Source organism: Cyphellophora attinorum (assembly GCF_001299255.1).
Source record: "Cyphellophora attinorum strain CBS 131958 chromosome Unknown Contig2, whole genome shotgun sequence".
In the NCBI taxonomy this organism is placed as follows: domain Eukaryota; kingdom Fungi; phylum Ascomycota; class Eurotiomycetes; order Chaetothyriales; family Cyphellophoraceae; genus Cyphellophora; species Cyphellophora attinorum.
Genome location: NW_017253230.1, coordinates 381,686 through 392,274, shown reverse-complemented (window position 1 = coordinate 392,274; position 10,589 = coordinate 381,686). Strand labels below are relative to the sequence as shown.

Below are 10,589 nucleotides of genomic sequence, written 5' to 3'. Positions count from 1 at the left end.
AGGTGTTCAGACGTTTCGTCTCAATTTTGTTACAATATCTCAACACAGCCAAGCCCAGCAAAGGGAGCAAATGTTAGTGAGCAACTGGTCTCGATTGACTCTCAGCCTACGACGGATGACCAAGATGGCGATGATTCCGGAGTTGGTCTCACGCCCTTGTATGGATGGCGATGGGGGGTTCTTTGCTTCAGGTATTGACCACGCCTTCTTACTGTTGCGCCATCTGATGTCGGTTCAGTCTATTGCTGGGCTTACTCCTTGCGGTCATTGAGACCTCTATCTCTGCGACGGCACTGGTGACTATAGGCCGGTACTTCGAAGACTTCCCGAACTCGACCTGGGTCATCCTGTCGTATTTACTGGGCTACTCTGGTTTGGACCGTTCTAAGCATGAAGCTACACCGTTCTCTGACATGTACAGGATTTGCTATCGTCGTGCCTCGCCTAAGCGATAATATCGGGCGGCGACCAGCTGCGATTTTCTCGTGGACACTCTTTATGGCCTTCTCACTAGGTGCGGGACTGTCAAAAACTCTTCGTCAGCTAATTGTCTGCCGGGCTCTCCAGGGCGTTGGAGGTACCGGTATGTTCTCCATGACAATGATCATGTTGCCACAGATCACACCAGTCAAGCGGTGGCCGATCATGAGCACGTGTGTAGGGCTTGTGTTCGCAATCGCGTCTGTCTCAGGTTAGTATTGCATCATTTTGTAGGACACGGGCTGATCCTCAAGGCCCTGTGCTTGGTGGTGTAATCACCGAGTATTCTACCTGGCGCTGGATCTACTTGTACAACGCACCTATCGCGTCGGTAGGAGTGCTACCACTATTATTTCTTTGGCCAACCTCTGCTACGTCCAACAGACGCCCTGATTGGAAGCACTTCGATTACTTTGGCGCGCTGCTCCTCATCACTGCCTCGAGCCTCATCATATTCGTTCTCAACCAAGTCGGAGCCGACTTCTACAGATGGCAAGACCCACTCATAATCGTACTCACTACTGTGTCTTGTGTCAGCTGGTGCAGCTTTGCTTTCTGGGTAGCCTTCTGGTCCTTCAAGGTTCCACCAAGGATCAACCCAATCTTTCCTGGGGACCTTGCAGCACGGACACCACAAGGTCCTACCCTGCTGTAAGTCGGTGCCCAGAGCCCAAGTGAGCGAAACTGACACCTTGTCCAGGACAGCGGTGCTGTCGGGCTTTCCGTATTTCATCTCGGTTATAAATCTGCCACAGAGATTCCAGCTTGTGAATGGCCAATCGCCCGTTAGCGCAGGTCTGCGGCTTATGCCGTTCCTGTCATTCTTCGCTGCTGGTCAGTCCCTCCACGTTGACCACATACAATTTACTGATTCGACCACAGGCACTGCTGTTGCCGGCAAGCTCAACGGCAAGAAAAACCGCACCCCGGAAACACTTATAGCAGGATCTGTCATCACAGTCATCGGCTGTGGCTTGTTGTCAACTCTCTCAAACACAGCTAAGATAGAAGCAAAGCAGTATGGCTATCAAGTCCTGCTTGGCATGGGCATCGGCTTATGCTTTGCTGGCTCGATGATGCTTATCAACATCGAAACCAGATCTAACCAGTTGGGTGAGTCCTTCATTCTCCAGCTCAGCCGGGGCACGCTAATCTCTTCGTGTCGCAGCCGCCGCACAAGGCGCCATCAGCCAAGCTCGAGTCCTTGGGGGCAGTGCAGGGCTTGCCATGGGCACCATCGTGCTGAACAAGAACATCACAAGGCTGCTTGGGGGCCTCGTGTCTCCTTCACAACTGCAGAACATACGACACTCACTAGCGAGTATTGAGAGTCTGGATACTGCAGAAAGGCTCTTGGCAGTGGAAGCCTTCTCGGAGGCTTTCAGCACCGAAATGCGAATCTGCTGCTATGTGTCGATTGCGACTGTGCTGACTAGTTTGGCGACTTGGAAAAGACACAAGACGCCCCTTCCAGTTAATGACTAGGTTGATTGGTGGCTGACAATCACCACCATTGTTACATGACATCCATATGAATGAAGACATCAAATCCATGTAGCAATCCCCTACGGGATTACACTCACGAGAACTGGTCCTTCTGTATGTCGAGAGAATGCATTTTTCCCAGGAGGTGGGCATTTCCATTTTTCGGAATTTACACGCGTACGAATCAACATGCGGTTCTGTGGCGTACACAGCTGAATGCTGATCTCGAAGTCAAATTTCATTGCATACGCAGCTAGTGCCTGGTATCAAGGTAGATCCTAGGATCCTAGGAGCAGACCATGGCTGGCTTGCAGACGTGGTAACTCACCTGCCACGTTGAGCCATGCGCATGTACCTACCTCCCTTGTTAGTAGAGAGCCCCACTTACTTACACCGCAACATCTTCTACTCCGTAGCTGCTCATCACGAGACCAACTCCCTATACAGAATATGTCTACCATACTTGGCATACCTGCGACTGCTTGCCGTAGCCTGAACAGCTGTCGGTCAGTAAAGCCATACTTAGTAATCAAAAGTCGCTAGAATGCGAGTCCTCTGCCTGCATGGCGTTGGCACGAACGGTCGCATCCTCGATAGCCAGACTGGTCAGTACATGCCTGGGCGGCGGTCGCTGAACCTTTCCCAGAACGTGCTGACAAGCATGGCCAGTCGCCTTCCGATCGCTACTCCCCGGCAACTGGGAGTGGCACTTCGTCGACGGTGAAGAGCCTCAGACGCCGCACCAGGAATAAGCTCTATCTACGACGGCCCCTACTCATGCTACTACATCGACCCATCCCCTGAGAACATCCAGAACGCCATGGACCTCGTCCACGAAGTCATGGACGAAGAAGGACCCTTTGATGCAGTCATGGCCTTCAGCCAGGGCGCCGCACTCGCAGCCAGCATAATCCTCAACCACCAACTCACCCACCCCTTCGACCCGCCCCTCTTCCGCCTAGCCATCTTCCTCTGCGCCAATCTGCCCTTCTCCTGGACACCCAACCACGCTACGACGTCACCTCCCTGACCCTACTGGGCCAAGGCGCCACCGCGGACTTCGCCCAATGGCAGCGTGCCCGCGCCCAGGAATCAACAACTCTCGACGAGCGCGTCCTCGACAGTCTTCCACCCCATCAACGGACCCAAGCCCTCGAAAAGCTCCGCGCCGTGCAAAGCAGCGGCGCGGGAGCAGAGGTGTGCACGTACCGGCGTTTCCATCCGGACGACGACATGACGAGCACAGCGAGGATCCAGATTCCGACAGTGCATGTGCTTGGGGCGCGAGACGAGATGTTTGGGGAGCAGTCGCTTGCGATGATCGGGCTGTGTGATGCGCGGATGGTGGAGGTGGTGAAGCACGCGAAGGGGCATGAGGTGCCCAGGGAGGCGAGCCAGGAGATTGCGCGGGCGGTGCAGCGGGCGGCGACGAGGGCGGAGTTCATGGTTTGAAATATTCAAGTATGAATTCCGTGTGGGAGAAATCGATTGTCGCATATGATGTCGGATCGGGAGCCGACGTTGGCGGTGCTTGCGACTGTTCACGGTCAGCCCGATCTGATTCTGTACTCTTTGGGACGCATGCTATCGTTCACGGTCGATGGCTGAGGGATAATTGGCACTTTACGCGTTGACTCGGTTTTCATCGGTAACCTAACCAGGCATACGTCCTCGTGATCCAGATGTTCTTCACCATGCCAAGGAATCCGCTCAACTTCAGCCTCGCCCACTACTTACTTTCCTCGCCACCTACTCCGCTGCTAGGCAACTCACTTGAACTTCAAGGTATATGATTTGCACAAACACAATTTTGCCTCGACAATCAACCACAAATCGACAGGAACGAGAATATCGAGGCCCTGCACTTCGGTGCGGTGTCCTACTTTCAGGCGCGCGTTAGAATTCTCTGACTGTACTCGGATTGTGTGTTGGTTGTTTTCTTGCATTTTTTTTTTTTGCTTTCGAAGTCCCGAGGAATGAGTGGTTTGTAGTCTTGGTTTGATGTTGGGCTTTGTTTCTGCTATTTTCTGGCGTGGCTCTGAGTGGTTGCGCATGGGTTACTGGACGACGACATATGGCATACATCTTGTCCTTATACGCTACCGTGTACTGCAGACTTTTCTTAGTTGTGACCATGGTTGAAGTCATCTCACCTCATCTCCACAGCTCCAGCCATCCTCACCGCAATCACATCCTCCTTGTCCAGCCTAATCCTGTCATTCACAGTGGTAATCACCATCATGCCTTGCTTCCCGTCAGACCCTCGTACCTCTAGATCGAGTAAGAGCGGGTTGCGTGGAGCAACTAGCCCATCAAGACCCACGCCGCTCAACCCTGACCCGCAAATGCCCGTGCAGCTTGGGCACATAGCAGTCCTTCCACTCCATGTCCTGCCGCGCATCGGCCGCACTGGCAACAAGATGGAGGTTGTAGCGGCGGAAGACGTGTGCAAATGTCGTGGCGAGCTCCGCGTAGGCGAGACTTGATTGATTTTGTCAGAAACGACGAGCAGAGTTTCAATGGCATGAGAAACACAGGGTCATGGGTATCTTGCATCGTCCGCCTCCACAGGCGTTCGAAAGCAGAAGCCCATCGCGCACAGAGGTGGCACTTACTTGATTCCCAAACAACTCCTGCTGCCCCTTGAGAAACTCACCATCCTCTCCTCGAGCTTTGACACATCCTTCGCAAGCCACCGCTCGGGCTGGAAACGATGCGGATCCTTGAACACCTCCTCATCGTTATTATACACATAATTCGAAAAGCTCACGCGTGTCCCGCCCGGAATCTTCTTCCCACACATCACTGCCCCCTGCTTAGGCGTGATGCGCATCAGCCTTGCACTCGCGCCATGCGAGAACCGTAGACTCTCCTTGATGACAGCTTTCAGGTAAGGCAGGCTCTCTAAATGCGCATGTGAGTATGTCTTGCCCACATCCGGCATCGCGTCGTCCAGCTCCGCGACGAGCTTGTCCAGGATCGAGGGAGTGGTCATGACATGGTACGTCCCAAACGACAGCGTACTAGCCGTCGTGTCCGTCCCCGCGAGGAACATCAGCACCGCATCACCCACCAACTCATGCGGAGTCGCCACATACTGGCCCTTTTCAGCATTCGGGTACAGCGCGGTCTTGAAGATCGAAGTTTCCAGCTCCGGAGAGGACGCAGGCAGTTTGCGGAGCGTGGTGAGCCGGTTGCGGCACGATTCGCCAATGTTGTTCATCGCGGCAAGAGCGGGAAAAGCCTTGCGCTGGAAGGAGAGCGGGAGACGATTGATGACTTGACCCATTGCTTCGCCGAGACGCGGGAAGTACCAGAAGACGGGCACGATCGCGCCGCCTTCCTCCATGTCTTTGAGGATTGGTGCGGAGAAGTCTGGGCTGTCGAGGAAGCCAAAGGTATGCTGGTAGCTAAATTCCATAACGAGATCGCCGGTGAGGCATTGGTAGCCGGTGTCGAGATCGACGGGGCTGTGTTTTGAGGCGTTTGTTTCGAGGCGGGCAAGGAAGATATTCAGCTTTTCGTGAAGGCGAGGCTCCAGAGAGGTGACCTTGGAGCGAGAAAAGGCACCGACAAAGAGATTCTTGTGAGGCTTGGTCGCTTCGCCATCTGCCGCATTGAGAATGCTGCCTACCGTCTGTGGATTATTGTAGAATGTGGTGTCACGGTCGAACTTGGACCCGGCCCGGAAGACTTGATTGTATGCTTCCCAGTCCTGTTAACCGCCGGTATTGGTCAGCCTGATCCAGAACTTCAGAGGTATGTGTGAGATGAGAAAACCCGGGGGATCCCGAGCCAAAGCTAGACAACCATGAAGTGGCTGTTAGTGGGATTTGAAGTAGACTGGCAGAACAAAGAGACCACCTTGACCAGGAGATCAAGATAGGCAGATTGAGCCTCCGAGACGATTGTCTCTGCTGCTCGATCCAGACTAGCTCCCAGTTGCTCACTGGTTCGGGCTTGCGAAAAGGGGACATACCGATACATGGAGCTCGTCTTGTCCCAGTCAGCGGTTTTCAGAGATGCTGGGATAGTGGGAGATGGGTCATACCTGGTCGGATTCGAACAATCGGGCCATATTCCTTATGCAGATCTGGCAGATACTTGATAAGTGAGTCTTTGCCGTTGAGATCGTACGACGCAGCCCACAGACTTGTGAGTGCTCCGGCTCTGGGACCAGGGAACTTGGCGAGTGGGTGTAGAAGCACGCGATACAAGGATTGCAGCACAGTGTAGCCCAGAAAAGCGCAGATAAGCAGCGTCGCCGTGGAAAGGGGGTTAAGCTGAATCATTTGACTGGTTGTGCTGTGTGAGCATTGGTAGCCGTTGGGCAGCGAAATGGCCAGAACTGGGCCATGCTTGCGGACGGCCTCACATATATTGAGCACTCTTAGCGAGACTCGCACACAACGAACAGTGTACGAATAGCACCTTGGCCCTCGCATGGTGGGCGCCTTGAAAGCCAAGAGACCATTCTTGCGAAAGCTTGCCAACTTCGGTCACTCACCGGTATACTATTGCGGAGTGCCTGCTACAGTCGGCAGCCCGCTAGAGATGAAACCATACCTATGCCTCGTTCACCTTACATAAGTTCTCACGCAAGTGCTCGAGGGGGACGCAGGAAGCCTCGATCACCTCATTATGTGGAAACATCATGTTGTGGTTTTCTGCACTTGCGTCCAGCAACAAGGTAACTCAAAATGTACACCGGACAGTCGACTCTGCGACATGCATAATGCCGTCGTGAGTTGATGGGATTTTCGAGTGTAGCATATACAAGTCCGATATGAAAGAAGATTGCTCAGAAGTCAATAGCATGGGTGAGCAACCGAAGAAGATGGAGAAGGAAACTTGAAGACTTTGGGAGTTCGGATAATGCTGCTGCTCCAATCACAACCCTAACCCTCACTCTACGCGTAACGCGTCCTCTAGACTCGCGAGTGCCACATCGCTGCCCGCACAACTTGCAGTGTCGACACAAACGTCTGAACTCCTTTACTGCCACACACTGCGACATTGCCATGGCCAGCTTCTTCGACAACAAAGCGCGAGCAGCGGCAGCTGCCTCATCGAGCTCAAAAGCCAAACCAGCAGTCGAAGCCGCACCCCGCCTACAACCATGGGTAGAGAAATACCGACCAAGAACACTCGATGAAGTCAAGTCACAAGAACACGCTACAGAGACACTCCGACGAATGGTCAACGCCTCGAATCTACCACATCTACTGCTCTACGGTCCTCCAGGAACGGGCAAGACATCCACCATCCTCGCACTCTCACGAGAACTATTTGGTCCGGAATTGTTCTCAAATCGGGTGCTCGAGTTGAACGCTTCCGACGAGCGAGGTCTGAGTGTGATTAGAGAACGAGTCAAGACATTCGCGCAACAGGCTCTGATACATGCACCCTCGAACAAAGAATACCGAGAGCGATACCCTTGTCCACCGTTCAAGATTATCATTCTCGACGAGGCAGACAGTCTGACACAAGATGCGCAGAGTGCGTTGCGGCGAACGATGGAGATATACAGCAAGCTTACGAGGTTCTGTTTGTGTTGCAACTACGTTTCGCGTATCATTGATCCAGTGGCAAGTCGATGCAGCAAGTTCCGCTTCAAGGCGCTGGATGGCAGTCAGGCGAAGTCGAGGGTAGAGGACATATTGAAGTTGGAAGGCGTGAGCTATGACGATGGTGTGGTTGAGAAGCTCTGACAGTCTCGGATGGGGATTTACGGAGAGCTATCAATCTGTTGCAGTCGGCCGCCAGGTTGGTAGGAGCGACTGCTGGAGATACTAACGGTCACAAAAAGAAGTCGAAGAAAAAGACCGGCGATGACGAAGATTGGGAGATGGTGGATGCCGATGCCGAGCCAGAATCAACGTCGATCAAAGTGTCGGATATCGACGAGATCAGTGGCATTTTCCCACCAGAACTCGCTGAGCAGCTCATCAAAGTGCTTCAGAAAGGCAACACATCAAATTACAACGCGGTGGCTTCTGAGATCACTGGAATAGCAGCCTCAGGCTACTCGGCCAACGAAGTACTACTGGCACTGTACAACAAGCTCATCTTCGACGAGTTGGTCGAGTCAAAAAGAAGTATGACATGGCGTTGCTGTTCTCGTCATTAGACAAGAGACTGATCGATGGTGTTGACGAGCACTTGGCCATGCTGGACATGTCGCTGCAGGTAGCGGGGATCTTGGTGAAGTGAAAGGTGTTGAAGCGAGGACTTAAGACATCTCGCCATCCCGATCACGAACTGCACGATCTCTAGGCCCACGGCCTAAATATCTTCTCGCGCCGAATCAGACCCCGGGATGATATGACCGGGCGATATGGGGCTGGCCGACTGCTAGAGTGGCACTACATGGCAATTGAAGTCCCAGCCGACTTCGATGGCTCGTGTCAAGATCAGGAGGTGGTGCGCTTTCGGTGGACGGACAATAACCGCAGTTTCCGACAGCCGTCAAGATTGCGCGCGCACACCAAAGGCCAATTCTATCAGCGGCACAGAAGTATGTTGAGGCAGATCTACCTGCTCTGCAATCGCATGTAGTATACCCGTAGTAGCATACATAGCTCGAGTCACAGCCTCGGAGGACGCAAGAGAACCCAAATATCCACAGCGGATGTCACCGACGTTGTCTCTTGGCAAGAAGGCGCTTTGCTATCTGCCCTTCTCGCCTTCCCACATCCTGCCTTTCTGTCTTGATTCTGATCTCCCAATTTCTAAAGGGCTCAAGAGTGTTCATCATGGCTCCAAAGTACGATCTCACGGATGAAGAGCTCAACAAGTTGGCTCGCCTAGCGGCCGAAGCCAAGACAACTGCATACTGTATGTATTTATATTCAACAAACCTTCCTATCACGTGCTGGCAATTAAAGACTTATATTCACGCATTGATCCCCGTGCAGGTCCCTACTCAAACTTTCGCGTCGGTGCCGCGCTCCTACTTGTGAGTCCCGAGTCCAGCTTCGCCAGCCTTGCAGATACAGCGTTGCGGCGTACATACTGGCACCATCGCCAGCACCATCGCTCCCAGCAAATCACGGATTCAGGCCCACACACTCACCAACCCACACAGGACACAGCGCCTACCACACAGCGCCAACGTCGAAGTAGCCGCAACGCCAGTCGGCATCTGCGCCGAGCGCTGCGCCTTGGCCCCCGTGGTCGCCTCCTTCGCCAACCCCCGCCCTTCCATGCCCGTCATTCGCGCACTAGCAGTCAGCACGGACATCGATCCGCCAGCTTCCCCTTGCGGGATGTGTCGGCAGTTCATCCGGGAGTTCTGTGGGGACGGGATGCGGGTGTGGATGTATGGGAAGAAAGCTGAGGAGGGTAAGGGAGGGGTGGAGGCGATGGGGGAAAGGGGTGTGAGTCTGACGGTGAAGGAGTTGTTGCCTATGAGTTTTGGGCCGGGTGATATGGTGAGTCGGATCTATCCGGGGCGGAGGAGAGTCTTGTGGCAAACGTGTCTGTCCCGGCTTTTGCTAATCATTCTTCGAACGCTTTGTAGGACAAGCGGGAGAACAAATCTACGCCGAAGATTGGCTGAGGTGATTTCTGTTGATGGGATGCGAGGTATCACTGTTCGTGCAGCGGCAATTTGAATAAAGGTTTCAAGGTAAGCGTGAGCCGATGTATCTTCAGAAGTATTATTTTTATCGACTCATGTATACAGAGAATATACAGAGGTGAAAAATGTGCACAAAAACACCAGAAAATGAATTACCACCTCTCCGAACATCGTAGACAAACATGACACACTACAGCACCGGACGCGATGCCCATCCCCAACGACCGATGGCAAGCCCTCCGACACAAGAAATTCGTGGAGTGAGAGGTGAGTTGAATGGAGTTGGTTCTGTTTGAGACCCTGATTGGCACTCTACTCCTCACACGTCGACAGTCGTCTATGATGATGGTGGTGTCCCAGGGGGCAGGCCGTAGCTGTACTCGGTGTAGATGCCTGTATCAATGTATCAGTACAGCGCCAACACGGAAAATCTTCTGTCCACAACTATCACTTACCGATCGGGCAACCGCCATCGTTCTCCATGAAGCTGAAGTTGGTATCGTTGGTGCCAGTCATGCCAGCAGCGCAGGTGCCAGCCGCGACGAAGCACGGTCCCACATCAATGGTGTACAAATTACCAGGCTCCATGTGGATGGGAGGGAACGCTGGGAATGGGCCAGGCGCAGGGGGGTCGTTGTACGTGGTCCAAGGGCCCGGGCAGCTACCTGGGTTGAAACCGGTGAAGAAGAAGCTGCCACCACCGGAGTAGCTGTAGTCGTTGCTCTTGGGGAACAGGAACTCGAGTGTGCAGTTGGCATCGGCGCGCTCGGCGGGGATGTCGAAGCTGAAGATCGAGGAGATGTCGTTGGGGGTGAAGATGCCGTTGTAGTTGGGTCCGAATGCCTTGTCGGGTTGCGACTTGGAGACCTGGGTGATGTAGGCAGGCTTCTCGTACTGGCCGGCGGGCAGGTAGTGAGGGCAGCCATCGGCACCGTTGTCCCTTTCGGTGAGTTCGCGCACGCGCAGGACCTCGCCTGGGTAGGCCAGGGCCGTGCTGACGAGGGCAGCGAGGGCGAGTGTGTACATGTTTGCGAGTGTGGTA

At 53.7% G+C, this 10,589-nt stretch overlaps 4 protein-coding genes across 4 annotated transcripts; 3 read left to right on the top strand and 1 right to left on the bottom strand.

Annotated features, from left to right (window-relative positions):
* Positions 1 to 124: 124 nt before the first annotated feature.
* AB675_2444 (putative MFS-type transporter) lies at positions 125 to 1,965 on the top strand (the record flags this gene model as incomplete). Its single annotated transcript, XM_018142416.1, has 7 exons — positions 125 to 177; positions 239 to 372; positions 422 to 691; positions 735 to 1,131; positions 1,181 to 1,314; positions 1,363 to 1,593; positions 1,649 to 1,965. The coding sequence occupies 7 exons, from the start codon at positions 125 to 127 to the stop codon at positions 1,963 to 1,965; spliced, it is 1,536 nt and encodes a 511-aa protein (XP_018005019.1).
* Positions 1,966 to 2,509: 544 nt separating this feature from the next.
* Positions 2,510 to 2,995, top strand: AB675_2443 (uncharacterized protein; the record flags this gene model as incomplete). The annotated part of the gene is made up of 3 exons (XM_018142415.1): positions 2,510 to 2,570; positions 2,635 to 2,685; positions 2,712 to 2,995. 3 exons carry the CDS (start codon positions 2,510 to 2,512, stop codon positions 2,993 to 2,995), a joined length of 396 nt encoding a protein of 131 aa, XP_018004970.1.
* Positions 2,996 to 8,720: 5,725 nt separating this feature from the next.
* AB675_2440 (Cytidine deaminase) lies at positions 8,721 to 9,526 on the top strand (the record flags this gene model as incomplete). Its single annotated transcript, XM_018142414.1, has 4 exons — positions 8,721 to 8,802; positions 8,883 to 8,923; positions 8,964 to 9,398; positions 9,488 to 9,526. The coding sequence occupies 4 exons, from the start codon at positions 8,721 to 8,723 to the stop codon at positions 9,524 to 9,526; spliced, it is 597 nt and encodes a 198-aa protein (XP_018004885.1).
* Positions 9,527 to 9,884: 358 nt separating this feature from the next.
* AB675_2439 (uncharacterized protein) lies at positions 9,885 to 10,573 on the bottom strand (the record flags this gene model as incomplete). Its single annotated transcript, XM_018142412.1, has 2 exons — positions 9,885 to 9,940; positions 10,003 to 10,573. 2 exons carry the CDS (start codon positions 10,571 to 10,573, stop codon positions 9,885 to 9,887), a joined length of 627 nt encoding a protein of 208 aa, XP_018005180.1.
* Between the last annotated feature and the right edge of the window lie 16 nt (positions 10,574 to 10,589).